Genomic DNA, 23,626 nt, shown 5'->3' with positions numbered 1-23,626 from the left:
TAGAATGTTCATAAGTCCAGCAGTCAGAATGTTGGTACTCTGCCTAGATAGTGACAGTTGGATGGGCTGAGCACCTGGTTAGATGCTCCTGGTGGGGTCTCCCCTAGGTCCCCTTAGATCTCCCATTGAGCTAATACCTGACTTAACATAACTGCTCAATAAATTTACTTGAGAACTACCTTCAAGTGTGGACCTAATTACTACATTATCGTATTTTTCCTAAGAGATTGTCATGTGCTTAGCCCTCTGATCTCATAAAGAGTTCAGAGGTGTTTGTTATTAATAAATATACTGTTTATTTTTATAAAAAAAACCTGTGTGGTGTCCTTTCATCTGGTATTCAAGGGGTTATATGTGGTAAAACAGCTGGCTTCACAGCTGGCTTCACATGCTAAAAGAATTTAGCTTAAGACTGCTCTGTCCATGCTACCATTAGGATAGCTGGTCTATAAGGTTGACTTACAACCAATCACCATAAGGGTTGTTTGGACTGATACAAGGTGATCACTAGAACTAGTGAGCATCATATATCAGGCCAACTTCTCACAAAGACTTTAACGCAAAGAACCAGAATGATGAAAATAGCTCAAGCATCCAGATCTCACAAATCTATCTGGAAGACATGGGGTTCTCAAACCTCTAACTTTGCCTAAAGAAACAGGGATAAGTGAATTTCACCCTAAAGTTCAGAAGTGTAACCTAAAGATCTAGGGGCGTAAACAAAGTCTGAGGACTCCAAACCAAAGATGCAAGGCTCTCAAAACACAACCCCAAGGACGTAGAGCTCACAGAATTCTAAACCAAAGTCTAAGCTTCTCAGAACCCTAACTCAAATACAGAGAATCCCTAAATCAAAGATTCAACAGTCTCACAACTCAACCCTATATATAAATATAGACATGTGGGAACTGTAATGTAAATAAACAGATTTGCTGCAAGAGTTGACAGCAGATCTAGAGAAAAAGTGTGTTACAACAAAAATATTCAAATATAGCCCCATTTATTTGCTTTACCCTCTGTCGCATGGTCACTACACAACTGCTATTATGCTAAAGTGTTCACAATAAAATCAGAGTAACAAGTGATGATAAATAAGGATCTTGGTGGCTTGCATTGTTCATATGAAGGCCCCACAGAGGCTGCTACTGATGAAAATCCTTTTTTGGAAATAATGGAAGAGAGGCATGAAACAGCACAAATTAGTGCTTCTGAACAATATTATACCAGTCTCGTGGTGGTGTCGCAGAGTCACGTTCCAGAGCTCATCACAACCTTGGCTCCACGACCACCTCTACTGCGCTGGTAAATCCTTCGGCCATAATGACTAAAAAAAAAACCACCAAGAACGGGAGGGGGATGTCAATGATTTGAAGGGAGTGGAGGAAAGGTCCAGTTTATAAAAGTTAACAAACAACTATCAAACAGGTGCATCATCAGAGCTCAATAGAAAGGAAAGCTGCTCTCCGCTCCCCTATTCCATCAAAGTCTGTTTCCTTAGTTTATTCCTCTTTGCCTGCCAAGTGGACTCCACGTGTTGCCTCACTGCCAGGTGTCTGGAGGGAAGTTTGAAACTTCACAGACTTCTTGGACGGAATTCCCAAAGTGGGTGTAAGATAGTCGAAGCCGCATCTTCAGTGGCACCTGGGAGGGGAAAGAGTGAAACAAAGTAGAGGAAGGAAGTTAGGGGCAGTAAGATCAAAGCAGAAGAACAGAAGCAAGAGAAAGTAAAAGTGAATGATGTGAGACATATCAGACACAAACTGAACGTCAGACAGATTATTGTATTAACTCATCTCTGTAGGCTAAATTATCTCACTCACTTTTTCTGTGTGCTGGTTGTCTCGTATTCTTAGTTTCCGAGCTTTTTACCACAGTCATTGCTTTCCATGCACTCAACTACAATTATTCCTGTGAAAAATCCCCACATCCATTGTTCTCCCCATGCCTGAATGTCACACCCACTGCTGTCCTTGTAACACATACACTCAATTCTCTTCATGATGATCACAATCACTGTTCTTCAAGCCTTTGGTTTTTCAAACTCGCTGCACTCCCAGTGTTTGAGTATCACGTGTCCCCCTGGTCCTTAGTACCATAGTTACTGCTCTAACAGATCACTTATCACACTCTCTGTTCCCCTTGCCTACATAGTATAACCAGTGCCAATAACTGTTCTTCCTGTGCCTTTTAATCACATTCATGGTGCTGCATTGGTCTGATTTCACCATCAATGTGCCAGAGTTTTACACTCGCTGCTCTTCTAGTGCAGGACTATCACACTGAACTCTCAGTGTGTGCCTAGAAGACCATCTGCTCTTTTGCCCAGTTCTCACTCTTTCTCCTGGGCTTATCAGCTGACACGGTGCACTTTGAACTCTTGGTGTCCATTTGTCATATTTAACGCTCTTTCAGGGACCGATTACTACACTGTCTCGTTTTATTGTGTCCATTATCTTACTCACTCTTGGTGGTTGATTATCACATACGCTAGACTTGGCACATAATCATCACATTCACTACCTTCCTGGTGCAGGAGTCGATGTACCGCTCTCTCTTCTCCAAGTAGCTCATTCACTGCTCTCTCGATGCCTGGTATTACATTAATTGCTCTCTCGGAGCCTGGTTATTACATTCATTGCTCTCTCGATGCCTGGTTATAACATTCATTGATCTCTCTGTGCCTGGTTATTACAGTCATTGCTCTCTCGGTGCCTGGTTATTACATTCATTGCTCTCGGTGCCTGGTTATTACAGTCCTTGCTCTCTCGATGCCTGGTTATTACATTAATTGCTCTCTCGGTGCCTGGTTATTACATTCATTGCTCTCTCGATGCCTGGTTATTACATTTATTGCTCTCTCGGTGCCTGGTTATTACATTCATTGCTCTCTCGGTGCCTGGTTATTACATTTGTTGCTCTCTCGGTGCCTGGTTATTTCATTCATTGCTCTCTCGGTGCCTGATTATTACATTCATTGCTCTCTCTGTGCCTGGTTATTACATTAATTGCTCTCTCAGAGCCTGAAAAGAGAGCAACGCTGGGTACATCGTTTGAGGACGGACAAGGAAGGAATGAATAACAACATTCCCTGGCACTCATTCACCTAGTGATTCAACATGACTAAATGCTTCACCCAAATGAGAATCATTCTACCAATAATTGTTACACAACCAAGTATCGCTTTTAATTAAAGTAATTGTCGGTGAATTAAATACTGCAGAAAGATCTCCTCGCAAACCGTAAATATCCAGAACCAACATATCAGACACCAAGGATCTTCCCACTGTCAAACCCTTAAATGTGTCCTACCACCAATCGTAGGCCCACCACTTAACAATCTGCCAATGACACAACCTAAAATCATGTGGTTTACTATTCGTGTAAAAACATACATCTTTAGACCCACCTTAAGAAAATTCTTCATATGCCAACTGGAGTGCCAACCAAGAGTCTATCTCCACTATCAACTATTTAGAACTAACCCCTCAAAATAGACCGGAGAATGAACCAAAATCTCCCCTTGGGTTTATTTGAAAATCCGCATTATTTAAAAAGCCGCAGTATCACATTCAATTCAGTAAGTCTAAAGAAGTAGCTTCACGTTTTGCCAACCGTAGTGCCAACCGCCAGTCTCTCTTTTCTTTCAACTAACACAAATTGGCAAAAAACCGTCTGCAAGCGGCCGCGCAGCACACGAGGACCGGAGTCAGAACAAGTTGCTTGAGACGGCAACGCCGGTAAGAACAATAACGATCGCCCGATTGAGAAGGCAACAAACTGTAATTAGCCTGAGAATGATTTAATGGTGTTTCATCTTTGACAACAGCAAAAGGTTTGCCGCACAGACCCGATCCCTCGATGCAAGCCCAGTAAATATGAACTAAGTTAAAAGATCTTTTACGATACTTTGCTTAACTGCAACACGGCTTTCAAATACATTACCGGCATGACCCTATGGATAACACATATATTTATTTTTTTAACTAAAAACACACCGCCCTTACCAATATCACTAATATTGCCTATCTATAACACCTTGTGCCTCAATACGATTAGCACCTCGCTCAAAGCATTTAATCTGCCTTATTGAAAATGCGCATCAATATTTTTTTAAAACAATATACTCGTTCTTTTGGGGAACACTTGTTATTCAACCGCATAAACAAAGTCGCGCATATTTAGACTAACAACGCATAATGCAATGTGAAAACACATAATGGCCTCTATATTTAAAGTCGACGTCTCTTTGGTATAGTGTGGCTAAGACGATGAATGACTTCCTCCTTAACAACGTGGAGCTTTTCCTTAATTCTTTATCCTATTTTTCCCTCACTTCAGCTTGTACACTTAACGTTAACACACGTTTATATTTGAAAGTTAGCATTACATTGAGTGGCATGAATCTGAAATGCAATGACAACAGTGTTACACAATGATGTGACTATTGTGAATCATCTCTTTTCCTTCTAGACAAATTATCTATAAATCAAGGTGGTTATTGCGCCACTTTGTTATTGTTATTTTTTAAGAGCCAAGAGATACTCTTAAGCACCTTGGTCCCGCGAAAGCCTCTAGAGATGCCAGGAGGCTGAAACATGTTGACCTTTCTCACGAGTGCGTAAGGCTAGTAACTAGGCCTTAGCACGCACACCTCAGTTTTTATTTTCCTATACCCATGCTCAACAGAATACAAAAACTCCAGAGACTGGATATAAGGGATTTTAAACAGCACTCACCTGAGCACCAACACACCCTCTTTTTATCTCTGACCACTACTGTCAATCCGGTCAGTCTTCCTCCATGTGGAGGCCAGCATAATATATAAAGAAAAAGACCCAATGATAATGCTGTTGTGACACTAAATAGCGGAGAATCAAGATATGCCGCTTGATACTAGTGTTCGCATATTAGGGTTTTTTACTATCATGAACCCCCACACGTTATCATAGACCCTGGTAACACAGGACAAGTGGTTCATTCTCCCCAACTTGATTTTTTTCTCTCAGTGCCTGGCCATTACATTAATTGCTCTCTCAGTGCCTGGCTATTACATTCATTGCTCTCTCAGTGCCTAGTTATTACATTCATTGCTCTCTCAGTGACAGAACCTCACAATCGCCGCTCTCTTTGTGCCAGAATATTACATTCTCTATTCTTTCTAATATTTTTGATTATACACACTGATCCCACAGTGCCTCCTCATCATCATCATCACACTCTCTCAGAACCTGTTACCACTTTCATGCTTCCCTTTGCTCATGGTTATTTCATCGCTGTCCCCAAAGCTGATTCTCACACAAACACACTCCTCCTGGGGACTCTGCCTCATTACCTTCTGGGGATTCAGTATCCGTATCAGCTGGGTGATAACTCCTCCGTTGGAGGCGGGGACCACGCTGCCGCTGGGGGCCTGGAGCTGCAGCTGAAGGTTCTGGAACAGAAGACACCCTCAAGTTACACCTTTCATCCGGAGTCTGTCCTCACTGTCCTTTGCCGGACATCTCAGAAAGGCCACTTTGTTACCGCTGTATATCGCACAGCCCCTGACACACACTTTCTTGACTGTCCAGAACCACCAGTCCTGGAGACCAACTGTACAAACCCACTGTGCAGTTTAAAATTACTGAGGGTCAGGATCAAAAACCCAGATCCGGAGCAGACAAAGAGCAAATGTGGAACAGCGGGTTCGAATGAGTGCATGGCGAGGATCAGAGGTGATCGAGTAGGTGGAAAGCAATTGGCTTTGCACATTTAGACATTCTTCCCAGCTGAAACTGTGGCCTCCACCTCTTCCTCAAACCAGGGCACCACATTCACAAATCGATTCAGACTGCACATTAAAAGAGGACAGCGATTAAAGCCACTCCTAGGAAGAGGCAACCCCTACAAGCACGGATCTGGTACGTCTCTGAGCACTAGACAGGAAGCTCTAGTAAAAATAAAGTGATATATGGAAAACGTTAAATTATGAGATCTTATTCTGAATTGTTTCCCGGAAACCATACTTGATCAGATATTACTATTACTATATTGTAGAGGGTTATAAAATACCAATAAAGCGAGTTGCACAAATTAAAAGTGACATTTTTAACACCTTATGCCACCATTTACAGTAAGTGGCATTAGTAACGTCCCAAGACATACTGACAGACAGTAGTACTTGTGCATCCTCAGACAGCCAATGTCAGAAAGTGGCAATGATATAATCGCAAGACCACCACTGTCAGGGAACTGGCAAATATAACATCCGCTATCAGTAAGTAGCCCAGGTAGTATCCCCAGACACTCGTTTTCAGAAGTAGAACTTCGAACACCCCAAAGCATTCAGAGTCAAATAGAACCACTCGTAATATACGCAAATACTCATTGTCGGGACGCAAAACACCCAACATCCTCCACTGCCAGAAACGGGTACTTGTAAGATCACATGGCATTCGCTGTCTGAAACAGGCACTTGTGATAACCCAGGTTGCCCAACTATCTGAAAATGGCATTTGTAATATTGCGATACTAAAAACCAGAGGTTGGCGATTGTAACATTTCAAGAAACAACGCCAGCCAGTGCAAAATATAACATCACAAGAAATTCATTTTTAGAAAGTGCCACGTAACACCCTAACACAGAGGAACAGCTAACAACCAGAACTAGCCAATGTTAGAAATGGGCATTGACAACATACTCAATATATAATTTAGGAAACTGGCATATAAGCATCCCAAAGCATCACTTTGATTCTCCAACATACATTAAATAAAATCCAAGTGCATGAACACAAAACAGCCAACGCGTTTCGTTCATGAAAGAACTCAGTCAGGGCAGGTATTTTTCTTGAGTGATAATATCACTATGAAGTTGATTTCAATAGTTCGTAAAAACGTCGTTCTTACGCGTTATCAAATTATAACTCGGGCCACCATGATAAGGGCCGGTAAAGAGGCACTGGATTAAGATCGTCACGAAATAGCATCCGGTGCCATTTCGTGACGATCTTAATCCAGTGCCTCGCGTATGAACGACGTTTTCACGAACTATTGAAATCAACTTCATAGTGATATTATCACTCAAGAAAAATACCTGCCCTGACGAAGTTCTTTCAAGAACTAAACGCGTTGGCTGTTTTGTGTTCATGCACTTGGATTTATATGAATAAAGACTTTTTTCTACGAAGGAACTGATCAAGCTTCATTATTAATTCTTGAACATTCCGGTAGTGCACCACTCCATTTTCTTTACAATTCTGTTTCCCGGTTACAGGTTGTACCCCTCAACGGTGGGTACAGGAGTTGTGGATACACACCACATAAATACAAATATTTCAAGTCACTCTGGGAAATATTAAGAGGTTAGTGCGGCATGTGAAGTCCACCGTTGGCCTTCTGCATGTAGCACATACATTAAATAAATTACAAAAAGTCTCACGCATTGCATCTGATCACGGAAAGTGACACTTGTATCACTCCAAAGCACTCACTGTGAGACAGCAAAATGATTAACATTGCGTAAAATATTCCCAGAAAAGAGCACTTGCAGTCTACCAATGTATTTAATGCTATATGTTGGCAGCTGCAAAATCTGATAATATCCACAAAATACAAGTCCCTAAAGTGGAAGGTTGTTCCGTGCACCCGTTCTAACATTTTTATGCTACATGAGGACCTTTTCTCTTTTTTCAGAAAAGTAAGACTAACATTTTTTTTCTAGATTGTCCTATTGATGCAAATGAAGAAAATCAGTCCCATTGCAAACCTCCGTCCCAATTTACACCGACTTTAGACATGGTGGGACCTACAGAATGCGACTAGAGAGATCGCTCACATTGTGAAATATCCCCCTAAAATACATGGTGAATTATCACATGATGAAAATATTGCACTGAACAACATCAAACACAACAAAGAACTGATTGTAAAGTTCTGTGATAAGGGTGGTGGTATAGTTGTAATGAACCAGTCTGACTATAATGATAAAATGTTGAAAATGTTGGCTATCCCACAACACTATAAGAAATCCCATCCCAGAGAACTGACGAAATTGAAAACAACAATTGAAGAGATGACAGGGAGGGCACTAGATTTGGGGTATATTTGTCAAGAGGAATCTAATTTCCTTAACAAATCCTGTCCTAAAATTCCAACCCTTTATGGGCTCCCAAAGACCCATAAGGATGTTGTGGACCCCCCTATGCGCCCCATTATTTCGACCATTGGGTCAAGCACGGAGCCACTATCTAAGTTTGTGGACTCCTATCTGTGTCCTTTGATGTAGAATTATGCCTCGTACATTCGTGATACTAGTGACATTATCAGCAAGATTGAGGGTATGCCATATAACCAAAACACAGAGAGTCTGGTAACGCTTGACATTGAGGAATATTTGTATATAAAGCCTCAATGTCCAGCGTTACAAGAGGTAGCCTCCCTTCTAAAGAGATCCCAAGGAGAGAGACTAGATGGCTTTATACTAGAGTTCCTTGAGATAGTGCTCATGAATAACTTCTTTGATTTTAATGGTACTATATACCAACAAGTAAAGGGCACCAGCATGGGAGCATCTTGTGCTCCCAGCATAGCGAACACACACATGGGTGGGTGGGAAATTAAGAATGTTTTCAATGAGGCGGTCCCATTTTTCGACAATGTCGGAACATGGAGACGCTTCATTGACGACATTTTGTCTGGAAAGGAGACAGCGACTCATTACATGGCTTTATACTCTGGTTGAACACAAGTGACAACAATTTGAAGTTTACTGCTAAAAGTAGTCCGACCAGTGCGGAGATTTTAGATATCTTGATCTCAGGTGTCAAAGACACCATTGAGGTCAGTCTGTTTAGGAAGCCCACTGCAAAAAACACCCTACTGCAGTATCAGAGCTTCCATCCAACATGTCAGAAGGACCCTATCCCGTTTGGAGAGTTCTTGAGAGTAAGACGGAACTGCACCAATTTGGTGGGTTTCCATAAACATGGAGATGCTTTAAGAACACGCCTATTAGCTAGAGGTTATCCTCGCAGATTGCTGAGACATGCATACAAAAGAGCCAAATACTACAATCGTGATGCCCTTTTAGAAGGAACACATCGCACGCCTCAAGATCGGGTTGTGTGTGTTGTCAATCATTCTCCTTTGAATTTCAAAATTAAGAACATCATCTAAAAGAATTGGAGAATTTTGAATAGTGATGAAAATGAAACAGTTGGAAAAACCGCTCGGGGCTTATCGTAGAAATCGGAATTAGCTTGACATTCTGGTTCACACTAGACCAATTGCAAATAATTCCTTACGACAGACCACCATCACAGGACTTCCAGTCAAACTAGGCAACCACAAATGTGGGTCATGCCATGCTTGTGAGGCCGCGATTGTCACTGAATCCTTTCTTGGCATGGACGTAATATAAAACTAAATGATCTCACAAACTGCAGAAGGCAGAACATTATATATTTGCTGACATGTCCGTGCAAATTAGCATATATTGGTGAGACTGCACCTGAGTTTCGCACACGTTTCAGCGAGCACAAATCTGCTATACGAACAGGTGTAATTGCTTTTGCTCACTTGTTGAGCCTCTATTAAAATAAGTTCTTGGTGAAGTTAGGGGAAGCCAGTAATATCAGTATTAAAATAGCATACTCAGTGTTTCCTTATTTTTTCCCAGCAAGGCATCTTGTGTCAACGTTATTCATTATGTAATATGTGTATATTTTTTATCACAATGCCCTAATTCATCATTCCAAAGACTTTAGCACAAATAATTAGGTAAAACAGGAGAAAGAAAGTGGTAACCACATGCTCTACAGACTGACATGCATAATGTGAAACCAGAAACTTTGCATGAATATTTGCTTCGGATTGACTACATTGTGTGATCTTAGGCAATGACCTTTTCTTTTCCTTATCACGTGGGACACCTTGGAATACATCCTTTGAGGGAATGCACTGCACAAAATGTTACGTGTACATGGTTTAGTAGACTCATGTTACTGTCTATAAAAGCACCCTAGACCACATATGGTGGGGCCATAACCACTGAATTCCCACTGTCTTGGATAAGTAAAGGAATAGCCATCAGTGCAGTTGGGTTGAGGGCATGAATGTAGCTAAATTTAGGTTTAGAACAGATCACTGCTACCCAATGCAATGATATAAACTAATATATATTTAAATGCAATACATTCCATAAAGAAATACAGTATTTTTAATTTTAAAGAGCCTTTTTCAAATATGACTTAACCTGTGTTGTACAACCCTTTTCTCTGTGTATCCACATCCATTCTTTATCTAGAATCGATATGTATTTCCCTATCCTTTTTTGTTCATTCCTCATTAAAGGTGGCCATGTCAGTGAGTCATAAGAAGAAGCTTAGCAAGAGGACTTCATTTCCCATTGCCCAACCGTACAGGAAGTGACATCACAGGTTTCCCACCCACAGTACCCTGTCCTCCCAGGACCTATTTATTGGCGGCTGCAGCATGGACACCCAGTGGGCGTGTTGCTGGCACGCAAGGGCAAGCCTGTCTGCAACCATTTGTGCATGAACCAGGAACATTGGTCTCCCTCTCTACCCACCTATACCCTACTGCGCTCCTCCATGCTCTTAACCCTAGCTATCACTCCCCACACTGCTGTCACACTGCACCAAACAACACGAAAGAGGAGTTCACATACACCTCTTGCAAGTTCTCATGCAGCTCCCATACCCTAAACCCACCATTCCTTCGCCAACAGCACTCAGCACCCCACTCACACAAACCAGCCACCCACTCACATAGATCAAACACTACCCAAACAACAGGCAACACTAATATGCATGCTTCTTAACTCCCACTCACTCACCAAATATGCCACGGAGATATGGGACCCTCTGCATGACCAAGCTTTCTCACGGAAACATGGCTAAAACCAGGCTAGGCATCAGACACTGCTACAGCCATACCCGCCTGCTAGGAGATTGTTAGTCAAGACTCGCAGCACAAGCCAGGAGGTGGAATTAACATCATATTCAAAGATACCATCAGCTTTACTCCCCAAATGGATACCCCCAACAGCTACCTAGAACACCTTAAGTTCAAGATCTGCATCACAGCCAACTTCTCCCTGGGCAGAACCCCTCATATACAGACCACCAGGATTCCGCATCAATTTCATCAGCGACATCGCAGACTTTGTCACACCCCTCGTCATCAAAGCCAGCACTTATATCCACCTGAAACCTTAACTTTCACCCAGTAGACTGTACTGACCCAGGCTCTACAGCCCTTCTTGGAAACCTTGACCTCCCTCAACAATTTACCAAACCCACCACACCACCGGACACCTTTCAGACCAGATTTTCTTCTCAATCATCAACATCACAGTCAACAAGCCAGCAAATATGACCTGGATAGACTACACTTGTCAGGTTGAACATACCCACCCCACACCATCTCGGACCTACCACCACCGGACAGCCTGCTGCAGCTGGAAAATCATTGCTGGAGTGGGCTTCCGCCCTCTACGAGCACTGGACCGATCACACCAGCAACTTTCTGAAAGCCATCAAAAACCCCAACAGCTGGCTCACCACATGAGCAGACACCTTGGCTCCCCTCAAGCGCAACCCAACAGCAAGAGCCTGACCACAGGTCACCTGCTGCATAGTTTAACTCCGGTTTATGAAACACCACTGCAAGCAAATGGAGCACAAAGGAAGAACAAGTAAGGCACCACAGATAAAGACATATTCAAATCACCCTCAGACGCTACCACCAGCAGATACGGAAAATCAAGTGCACAGCTCTTGCAGCACGAACGGCATCGACCTTCAAACCGGAGCCCGTCACCGCCGCAACTCAACTTCTCATAACAGCTGTTTAACGAACCCTGGCCTCGTGGCCTGCCGTCACCACCACCAGAACTGCTGCTACCATGAAGACCATCCACTCAGGGGCTTCATCTGACCCTTGCGCCCTTACCACACCTTCACCAAGGGAATCCTACCGATCAAGGAAGTGCTAACACCCATCCTCAACACCTCCATTGGCTCAGCCATATTCTTGGGCACATGGAAACATGCCACTGTCATGCCCCAGCTCCAGAAACCATCCACTGACCCAGCTACACTTTCCAACTACAGACCTATCTCCCTACTATCATACCCGTCAACTGTATTAAAGAAGCGAATCAAACAACCACCTCCGTAACCACCAGCTCCTCTACGCCACACAGACTAGATTTAGGTCAAACCACAATTAACAAACGGCACTTATTGCCACCACAGATGACATCTGCATGATCCTTGACAGAGAAGACAAGGCAGCCCTCATTCTCCTGGACCTCTATGCAGCAGTTGACAGGGTTTCACACCCCATCCTCATCTGGCACCTGTACGAGACTGGCATCCAAGGAATCACTCTCTGCTGGATTTGCTCCTTCTTAATAGATAAAACACAAGCTGTCAGCCTGGCACCTTATCTCTCAGGAGTGCGCAAACTCACCTGCAGAGTGCCTAAGTGTTCATCGCTCAGCCCCACCTTCTTACACACATATATGATTCTTATGGCCAACATCATCGGCACACACATCAACAGCCATTCCTATGCAGATAAAACGCAACTCATACTCTCTCTCTCTCTCTCTCTCTCAGACAAGACACCCAACACAAGCAATAAGTTCACTGCCTGCATGACCAAAGTTGCTAACCAAATGAACGCAAATTGTCTGAAGCTCCACACCAGCAGTGGTCTTCATCAAGAACACCTCACCAAGGGCTTGCTGAACTTGGAGCCACAGCCAGAACCATACCAGGAACCTTGAAATAATAATCGAACAAAACTGGGCATGACTGAACAAGTCAACACCATCTCTGCATCCTGCTTCCACACCCTGAAGATGCTGAGGAAAATCTTCAAATGGCGACCAAGCAACACTAGAAAAACGTTCACTCCAGCCCTAATCACCGGTAAGTCGGACTAAGGGATCATCAAGCAATGCCGGGATCACGAAGCAACTCACTAAAATACAACAAACCATCCAGAACTCAGCAGCCAGACGCATCCTAAACCTCCCACACAGAACTCTCATTCCACCACACCTCAGGGAACTACACTGGCTCCCGTTACACAAAAGCGCTCAATTCAAACTTCTCTCACACATATTCAAGGCACTCAGGGGAGACTCCTCCGTTAAGGTGAAGCAGCGTCACCCCACAGCTCTGGGAGCAGTTGACAAAAATAAAAATAACATTTTCTATCTGTGTCTCACCTGGTTAGGGAAAGCACGTCAAAGGAACAGTGGTGGCACTCTCTTAAGTGTGCATTAAAGTTTGGATGGTCGTCTCGGGCCGGCCAAACACTCATGCGCACTTTGCATGTTCTCCACCCAGGCTGCATTACAGCCTGGGTGGAGAACATGCCCAGGCCCCCAGTCCATCTCTGAGCTATGAATCACGGCACTCAGACCAATCACAGCGCTGCTGTAAGGCAGCATTACGATTGGCTGGGAGAGACTGAGAGCCTGGGTGCCTTATGGTTCCTTCCTGCTCCTATACTCCACCAAAGAGGCGAAGAGGAGAGAGAGGAAGTGGCCAAACGGCATGCAGTTAAGTGCAATTTGTTTTAATTTAACTCCCCGCCAGCCCCATTAAGTAGCGGCCGCCACTGAAGGCCCTACACAACTCACGTCCCACCCACGTGAACAGTCGTATCTCTTTACACCAACCACCCAGACACCTTCACTCTGCAGGAATCCTGCTCACACAAATCCCATGCATACTCAGAAGCAGATCAGGAGAACAAGTGTTGTCTTGCATCACTCCTAAAGTGTGTAATGATCTCCCAGAATTACCTCCCACTCCACATCGGAGTCCCCTCCTCTCTTGAATTCCGCAGGAAGCTGAAAACCTGGATTTTCAACCTCCTATAGGCAGGGCTAGGCACCTACACACCTGCTCAGCGCCAGATGCACTCGTGGATGATAGTGCATTTATAAATATAAATACCATAACAACAGGGAGAGCTGAGCTTGGTCTAAGCTCCTAAGCACAAGCCAAAGCATATTTAATAAAGACGCCTAAAAAGTCAAAATGGTGAATTTCTTTATAATGGGATGCATTTAAGCTACACTGAGAGGAGCAAGCAGGTGCTCGTGGGCTGGGTGGGGAGTACATGCTGCACCCGACCAAGCCAATCTGCAGAGAGAGCAAACTTTCACTGTCTGTACCAGCTGTCAAAGTTAGTGCCTCCTTATCCTGCCTGCCCCCTCAACTGTCCAGCCAAGCGTGTTGAGCAAGTCCCGCTGTAGGGGGATGGGGTGCTGGGGAAATTGACAGTTAATTCTGTATAATCTCGATAGTCAGAAGCAACCGGCAACAGATGGCCAAGTGGCTGCCAGTGACCCATTTAATCTATACAGTAGTGTTCGTAGTATGATAATGTTTTATTAAATTATTAGAACTCTATATTCTGGGGCACAGGCAAAGTATTGACCCTAGGGTTTATAGCAGAAAGATTTGAGCTGAGACAAGGGAAGCAGGCAAGAAGGCCTTCTGTCCAAGCTACATATTTGACATTGTGTTGGAGCTTTGGGGTGATGACTGGCACCGACTTTGGCTGAAGGCGTTATAAACCATACAGTACTTCTGTTGATAATTTTCAGAGCAAGCAACTGTAAATTAAATGGCATGGCTCTTTAACAAGATTAACAGTGTGGTCTGAAAAAATCTTTTCAGCTTTGCAAACTAAGAAAACCTGTTTCTCCAGATTCAGCCGGCTCTTTGGGAACTAGTCTAGCACTCAACAGCGAGCTTATGACCTGACGAGGATGATCCTTTCAAAGAACCGTCACATTTCCCAGAGGTTCAGGCACATCATTGATTGGGAGTAGTAACCAAGCTAAACCTCAGGGTTCCCTGAACTCCCACAAGAAAGCACTGGCCATCCCTAGTCAACTGGACATGTAAATTCTATGTGCAAGCTTTAATATACGTTTGGTCCAGCTCTCAATGAATGCTAGCACAACCAAGATTTACTCAGAACACCGCAGCCTTGGGTATTTCTGAATTCTGATTTGCTGTGCATCTGAACTCTAACCATCTTTTAACGAAACAGGAGGACCTTACAAATAGATCTTTTTGCTTTCCTCTGAACAATCATCTTCCCTTTTGCACATTCATTGAGGTAGAAGTGCACAATGTGAAGATCCTTTTCAGTAGTGAATGAATTCATCCATATGTGCACTCATTCTATCTCATATATCTAAAAATACATAGTCTAAGGTGGTTACTTTTTGCGTCTCTACAGTGGACAGCACAATCCCCACCTTAAGATGAACTTTTACAGTCCCTGAGGACACCTCGTTCTACAAACATAGGAACCTACCTTGGGCACCGCAGCTTGGAACACAAAGTCGCTGATGTCGGCTGCAGTGGAATTGCTGGCGCTAGTGGTGATGACCAGCAGTGGTGAGCTGGACTCAGGCCTCTCAAAGGTGAACGAGACCTGTAGTCCATTCTTGTTGAACACCATAAGGGGCGGGATTGCTGCTACCAGGAAGAGAGAGAGCAAACGAGGAAGATGTGAGATACAGAAATGAAAGGTCTGTCTTGCCTGTGTACTATGCAGGATATCTCTCAAGTTTTGCATTCAGCACCCACAGCTCTGGCATCCTCTCCCCGCAATCCATGTGGACCAGTACCTTACTAGTCTACCAAGAAGAGCTAATCTTGTAAAACAGCTAATTTACTAACTAGTCGTTTATACTATGCTTGTTACATACATAGGCAAACACAGCAAGGCCTTCGACCAAGTCCTGTATGTAACAGACACAGCCAAGCCATCTACCGGATATTACTGGGGCAATAAGACTTACTCTGATTGCAATGCAATTTGATGATGTCACTGGTGATGTCGGATGTGATTTGTGAGGACATCAATCAGCTCATTTGTGGTTTTATCTGTGATTTCATGTGCTAAGTTATCAGAAATACATTTGAAGATTGAAACTGGTGTGTAGTAAACATTATAGGTATTTTTTAATGTTTTCTTTGATGAGACCGTGGCAACATTATATGTTTAATTAGGCAATTGAATAGATATTTCTGTTCCGAAATTTGGCACTTAAACAATTAATTTCTTTAAAGGGGTTATGTAGCACCATCAAGTTAAATCATGTGATAGAGCACACTTGTTTTCAACAGAATGAGAATGACATTTCCAATTTAAGTTCAGGGATATTGTAAAGAACTCTAATGCCAGTATGGCGTAACGTTCACGTTTTCGAAAGGCATCATGTAAAACCCTACAGGATAATACATTGTACAAACCTAAACAAGACCAGGCTGCCTGGAAACATTATCAATCTAGGTCCTTCAGGAGAGAGAGGGTAGCCATCACTTGTGCTAAAAGGAAGCGACTATTGCCATACCCCCACTACCATGAAATGAGAGAATCACCTTTTCTGGTGAACATGAACATTATCCCTTCCTGTGACACGGTCAAGAGTAGAGTGTTACCTGGAGTAGGAAGCACCCCTAGTAGGTCCAGCAAGATCCCTCCATCGGAAGCGTTCTGCACAACAAGAGGAGCCACCGGGATGACAGGGTTATTGTCAGACCCTCCTAGTAGGTCCAATAGATCTGTGACCTAAAAGTAACAAAGGCATGTTGATAGTGATAACATCTAAGACAAACTAGAGGATACAGCATGCACAAGGTACAAAGGATAGCCATGCTAATATCAGAGCACCAGCAACACCATGCATGATTTCTGAAGGTGGGGTGAGACCTTGTTTGGTTTGGGAGGACCAAGGGCAGACAGAGGCTAACTGGACTCGAACGTTGGGGTTGAGGTTGCTTGCCACTTGTGTCCTGGGGTTCGTCTTATTACGGCTCTTCAAAGTGGGCAAAGTGAAACCCTGTCCACACCTGACTCTTACAGTAACAACGGCGAGCAGTCAAGAGGCAAGCTATGGAGGACAGTGATACGGACACACCATCCCTAACACCATACAGTACAAGAGAGCGTGTTTGGCTAGTTAGAGGAGGATGGTACTTTCAGCACTATTGTAAATCCCAAGCACCATGGTTTGCAGTAGATGGAACAAGCAGGACTGCACTACCAATAGCAAAAGGCCCTCTAAGAGTAAGGGGTGCAGGAGATTGGGTATGTCTACGGCACATGTAAATGAAGACGCCTGGAAGTGCAGTGATGCTTATTTGCTGCATTTCCAGGCTGTCTTAATTTACTCCGAAGCCCTCAGAGTGCCGTGGGGCCAGAGGTCAGTGTGTGTGCTGCTGGGGGTTCGGCTGGGCAATGTCTGAGTCTTATTAAGACTCCAGCACGCCTGCCCGAGTTTTCACAGGTCTTTAACCGCATCGCTGCAGCGGCTTTTCCCGCTGTGCGCGGTAATTTTAAAAAAAACGCGTTACATGACGAGCTCAGCTCGTCATGAGCGCACGGCAGGTTACGCTCATGACGAGCTCAGCTCGTCATCATCCTGGAAGGGGCTAAAGACCATTGGCATACCTTTGGAAACTGGTTACCGAGGCTTAGTTTTCTTTCTTTTTCCAGTACCCCCTGGGCCCGACTCTGCCTATTCCTTACATTTGTATTTTAAATTTACTGCTGTAGTGTGAAAATGCATTTCATGAAAAGGAATATAAAAAAGGGTTGCCAATAAAAAAATGCCAGCCATGTATGTTTAAAGAGCGTGCAAAGACCTTGCTTTGACACTAAATAGGGTATGTATTCATTTGTAATTTGAGTTTGTCTGTTCCTTTTATTTTCAGTCATGAAACATTCGGGCAGCCCTAGAACACATTTAAAAGTACTTTATATTTGCTTTTAGAAGTACGCACAGATAAGTGCTGAAAATAGGGCGTTAGGTGGCTGTTTATTTTTGCACCATCTGCGACATCAAAATAATGAGCTGGCAACCCTAATTATAAAACTGGAAGTTTGTTGCAGGATCAGCACATTATTTATTTCCTTCACCCTCGATTCTTGACTAATTCCATAATAGAAGTTTAACTTATATCTGAAACCCTACGCCCGTCAATAACATGCTGATTAACTTCAAGTGTCTGGGAATTCACCCTGCATTCAGACAGCTCACTCCTCATTCTCACCCTTCACTTTCAGGCTCACCCTGCAATCACAGCGCATAGTTAGGATTTTCCCGCATTTGCCACATAATACATCGTCTGCTGCATAATTTGTAGATTAAAAAATGCAGTAACACAGGTTACCTCACAGTGGAAGGCCCTTTTAAAAGGTTGACTGGTCACCTTTCTGTTGCTTATTGCTATATGTGGGTGTTAATGTGGTACTTATGAGGGGCAATAAAGGCCAGGACAATGTTAACAATTGTAAAAATAGCAAAATAGTGCAGTAATGCTATCACAAAATATGAAGCATAATTCCAGTGGATCTGCTTAAAGCTTTATGGTGGCAAAGATCTATTCTTTTTAAGATGTAATGTAAAGGAGTTATCAGCTGGGATCTGGAATAGTGGAGACACTTACAAAAATCTCTGCACTAGATACAGTATGATTTCTTATTACTAAAAAGTATGTTTTGTAAGAACTTGTTTTATCTCAATCACTGCATCATTTTGCAGCAGCCTAGCTTAGAGTATGTAAATACGTTTTTAAAATAATGACTTACATATTCACAGTGCTTTCTGCCACAGGCTGGGACCTCATAGCACTATAAATAGGGCCATTGAAATTATGCGGCAGGAGAAGGCCAAATTATGCAGCATGGTTGACTAAATTCTGCAGCAAGCAAAGGCAAATTATTCAGCAGAAGAGGACAACATTATGCGGCAGGTTCGACTAAATTATGCAGCAAGAAAAAGTAAATTATGCGGCACAATGTGCCACATTTTGTGGTTAGCATTACTTCATTATCTTGTCATTTTAACTCACTGTAACGCTGTCAGGGGAAATCTTTCACCTCAATAGTACCAGTGTAGCACCCAAATACAGCAGTAAGCAACTACAAGATTACCAGTCAATCTTTGTAAAGGGCCTTCCACTGCTCCGAACACTTTGTCACGCTTAAAGTAACTTTTGTTCCGTTTGAGCTAGAAGCAAGTTTTTTTTGTAAAAATCTGCAGATTATGTAGCAAATGCAGTAAACTGATAATTATGTGGAAAACACTGCTGCTGCAGAAACTCATAATTCTATGGTTTCTTTTTTAACTTTCTGCACTACCATCACATACTTCGATTTTAGGCAGGGGCATCTCAAAGTCAGTATTAAACATTCAGGGGCAGTTTTTTTGTGAAAGCTGAGTCCCTGGGGTGGCAGGTAGAAGGCCAGCAGGGTTGCATTCAGATGCAGATCCCTAATCCTCTCGATCCCTGGGCCCTCACAGTAATGGTCTATGAGACAGGGGAAAGGAGCGAGATTCATAGATACTGTCAAAGAGAAGGCCCAGAATAGGGAGCACTGTATGCGGACTCATTTTTATGTTTACAAATGGCCAGAGGCCGCTTCTTCAGAGAGATACTCCAAAGAAGGGGACAATATAAGTGTTTTTGGTTTTTTAAAAAGGGACATTCATTAGTAAAGCTGGTACTGCTGCCAAGTGTGTAAGTGGCCACTGCTGGTTATCATAAAGGAGCAGATGCAGCAGGAGTGGGGCCCAGGGATTTGGCGGGCCCACTGCATCACAATTATGACTGTCTACCTTTAAAAAAAAAGGGTCCTCAGAGCCTATTGTCCTTTCGAGAATTAGGACAGAGGTGATGATCCATCATGGTGGGGAAGAGGTAAAAGAGACAGAGGAGATAGCCTGCTACTCAAGACTGCAGTTATCATTAGTGCAGCATGTATAGTTGCATTGGGGTCAAAGAGTGTGAGGGGCTCACAACACCCCAATTATGGGGAGCAGTTTGTTTGGTATATCTGTTTTTGTTTGATGCATTTGCTGTTTTATAAGTCTCATATTTGGTGCAGTTCATAAGATATAGAAAAAGTATTCCTGAAGTCATCTCATAAGCCCCGCTCCCTGCACGCAGTCATTTCCCTCCCGCTCCCCTATCCTTGCCATAAAAGTTTGGAGGGGGGCCCAACCTCAAAACATTTTGCTTAGGGGGGCTCAGAGTAAAAAAGTTAGAAGAACACTGGTCTTCTGTATGGAGGACAGCACCTGTAGTGGGACAGCATCCCTTGGCAACATGAGAGGCAGGAGACAATGAAGAAAGAAACCATTAGCAGCATTGCAGCAAATATACCAAAGCAATTAGATGGAGGAGCCGAGGTGTGCCCAGACAGAAGAGCGTGCCTAAGGCCTTGGCCATTGATGGTTTATGCTATTTGCATCAGTCAATGAAGCAGCAGTACAGCACTCCCTGACATAAGGCATGGTTAAACATTCGGTTCTTACATGACTAGAGTGCTGGAAGGAGTTCAGTGGTGGGACTTCCTCTTTGATACTAGGCGGTTTCTCTTCTTTTCTTAACTCATCATCATCATCATCCTCATTATCGCCAGATTGCCCTTTGTCCATTAACGGCATTTTCTCCAATACAGCCCCCCTAGAGGGAAAGGAGACAAGGGTTAGGACAAGAGACAAGTGAGAGGGAAAATGATGGGGAAGACGAGGGAGGGTTGGAGAGGACGCAGATCAATGGGTGAGGAAGCGAAGGAGTTGGGAACGTTGGTGAACAAGCACTGACAAAGCCAATGGGCCTCTCCTGTGAGAGCGGTTGCTTTGGCAATGTTTTGTAGCCATGCTGTACAACAGAGCGGATGCTTTTCAGTGTGGCTACAACTCATTTGTAAAAGTTCTATGACAGAATCAGGGCTAATGCGCTTCTTTCTTTTAAAGTGAATTAGCGCTGGGTGCATCATAAACGCTTTTAGGTCTCGCCTAGGCACCGCGCATGCGTTGTCTCTCTGAGACATCTAGTAATCTATATGCATGGGGAAACTCCGCCTATTGCCGGATAATTTCTCCCCGCTTGCCATTAGTTAACTTTTGCAATTTTTTGTTAGCGTGCTTCCTATTGGGTTTTGACCCGATACGTAACTTCCGTTTAAAACGGAAGCAGCACCGCCGAACCACAATCTCCTTACGCTAATTGTTTTAAAAAAAAAATAGTGAGCAGTAACATGCGCGCGCTATCTTACGTTATACGCATGCGCCAAAAGTATCCCACTATGAAAAACAGGAAGTGATGTGCACATACCACTGTTCCGTTTGCCTGTCTATTTCTGTGCCTGCTGGCACGCACTCACGCCATGGGGAAGAAGGTCGCGGTTATCCTGGCCACTGCTGCGTGTTCGGCAGCACCAAAGTTCACAAGGTTTTGCCGGTTGTGGTCGATCTCAGCAGAGCCGGGGCTCAGACAAGGCCTTCCACTCTTAACATACTTGTTCAGTTTGTGGCGACCACCCATGTTCCATGTACCCTTACATTCGGATTGCATTTCCTGTGTTTTCCACACACTTTTTTCATGTAATTTGTCCCGTGCGGTGAACACAGCACCTCTTTGTGTCTTTCCTTCCAGCATGAAACGTCTGAAACGTGTGCGGCGGTGGAGCGAAAACATAAACAAGGGACTTCTGAAAATTTCAGAAGTTCCTTGTTTATTTATGTTTTTGCTACCCCGCCGCACACTTTTCAAAAGTCCCATGTTTATGTATGTTTTCGCTCCGTTTCAGAATTCCTTTTGTGCATTGCCTCCGTTTTGGGCCTGGAGAGCATCCAAGGCACGCAAGCGGTTTCCATGGATGGCAGCCATAGAAAGGTAAGAGGTAAAGCTGACATGACACAGCGCGAGCTTCAAGCAGAACAAGTCCCCAAGTGACCCCACTTGTAGTTCCAGTTTGAAGACCTATTGGTACCAAGTACCAGACACCAACACTCAGACACAGGATATTCCAGCATAGCTCACTTGATACAGGCACACCAGAATACAACACACCTCCCTCCTTACACATCAGTACAAATGCAAGGTACAGTCACCTCATCTCCCTTCATTCACCAAAGAAAAGGTGAATTACATATTCAGCAGCGCTAGGACTACTGCCTCATACCACCACACAGCAGAGAAAACCCTCACACAATAGAGCTGATCTATATAGTCATATTGGAGAAACAATCTATTTGGTTTAGCACTCGGCGTCTAAAACCCCAGGTTTGAATTTACTAAGGGCCTACTGTACAGGAATCGCATCGGAGCGTGCCTCGAAGCCCCACCTTGGGATAGCTGTTCAGCTCACATCTTAGAATCATGCGGGTCTCTTCATCCCTTTCTACCATGCTGCAGCGCAGCTCTAGAACAGAGTTATTTTCTGCACAAGCAGCAAAGGTATAATTCCGAAGGATAGTGAAGCTACCTAAACTGTTGGTGGAGTAGTGAACTCAGAAACACTGACAACTTAGCAAATACCCACAATGGAACACGTCATGACAACAGTTCCCCCAAAAGAAGATTCCAATATGGCCTTGACAAGCACCAGCTTGTGAACAGTCCGACATAGGTAGTCACTGAGCAGGGCTTCCAGGCTGTGCATGCTGACAGGTGACACTTGTTATGTTGCCAGGGCTGGTGGTAATGCAAGCAAATGCCAGACTTAATAGATAGGATATGTTTGCGTAAGGGAGACAGAGGTAAATGTACATGAAAAACAGAGACTGGAGCACAGAATTATATGATTGATACAGCTAAGCAGAGATGTAGTTGGGTAAATCTAATTATGAAATTTAAACACTTTATTTTTTTTAACTTTTCTCAGGTGAAAAATGTTCTTGTCATGGAGTAAGCCCACATAATTCATTTACTACTGAAATGAAAAAATGAAATACCAGTATTTGTAAAGCGCACAGCTACCTCCGAAGTGGTGTCCCGGCGCTGGGGGCCCTCGGGAAGATTAAGCAAGCTATTGCCCAAAGTCACATGGTGCTGTGCTGACCTGGCGGCGGTGCCGGGGATCGAACTGTGAGCCCTAGATTCCAGCGTCAGTCGCCCTGGCCACTGCGCCACAACTCTTCCATTTACTAATAATAGGTAACAATTTCAGGCTAGTGTGCTGTTCTGTTATGTAGAATTGGTAGTGTTCTTATTCCGTGTTTGTGTTTCTCTTTTAAGATGTTGATATTTTTGGCTGTACTAGGAGTCATTCCTGAATAGAAAGCATACGTCCATTCGAGTGCGTGAAAGATGCTATGAATGAAGTGCGTTGTAGGTTGTACGAACGGTCATTTACCAACAGCGCCAGTAGGTACACGTGCTTTTCACCTCCAGCTGGGCCGAAGTTAAGGGGCCATCAGGCCTCCTTTTGTTTAAATATCCTGACAGGAGGCGGCCTGAAAGTGGGAGGAAAAAGGCACACAGCTCATCTATGCTAGGGTTTAATTTGGTAGTTCGGACAGGACTGTTCCCATGAGGCACAGGGTCAGACTGATTTGCATATGGCCATGTCTGAACTGGGGTGGCGGAGTGAGCTAGAGAACGGTGATGGATTAAACCCAGATCAGTTGACTGGGGGTGAGTGTTTGTATTGTCAACGCTCCGTCCATCATCACCTTTGGTTTTTCTTTTTTTTCCAGGGTTTAATTTAGAACACATTAAAATGCTAATTATCTCCTTATCACTTTTTCATCCTTACATCATGAGGTGTGTACACGCCCTGC

At 43.7% G+C, this 23,626-nt stretch overlaps 1 protein-coding gene across 6 annotated transcripts in view; it reads right to left on the bottom strand.

Moving 5' to 3' along the window:
- Nucleotides 1–983: 983 nt before the first annotated feature.
- AP1G2 (adaptor related protein complex 1 subunit gamma 2) overlaps nucleotides 984–23,626 on the bottom strand; it is a 210,605-nt gene continuing 187,962 nt past the window's right edge. For 3 of the 6 annotated variants that reach the window (XM_078644910.1, XM_078644909.1, XM_078644907.1), the window contains 5 exons: nucleotides 20,372–20,522; nucleotides 16,491–16,620; nucleotides 15,358–15,521; nucleotides 5,333–5,431; nucleotides 984–1,641 (listed from right to left, as the gene is read on the bottom strand). In XM_078644910.1, the coding sequence (XP_078501036.1) occupies nucleotides 1,540–1,641; nucleotides 5,333–5,431; nucleotides 15,358–15,521; nucleotides 16,491–16,620; nucleotides 20,372–20,522 (646 nt within the window). In that variant the 3' untranslated portion in view covers nucleotides 984–1,539. The remainder of the gene's footprint in view (nucleotides 1,642–5,332; nucleotides 5,432–15,357; nucleotides 15,522–16,490; nucleotides 16,621–20,371; nucleotides 20,523–23,626) is intronic. The other 3 variants (XM_078644913.1, XM_078644911.1, XM_078644912.1) reach the window with 1 other exon arrangement.

The sequence above is a fragment of the Lissotriton helveticus genome, chromosome 5_1 (genome assembly GCF_964261635.1).
Source record: "Lissotriton helveticus chromosome 5_1, aLisHel1.1, whole genome shotgun sequence".
NCBI classification, from domain to species: Eukaryota; Metazoa; Chordata; class Amphibia; order Caudata; family Salamandridae; genus Lissotriton; species Lissotriton helveticus.
Note: the sequence above shows the minus strand (reverse complement) of the source record. Positions and strands in the feature narration are given on the sequence as shown.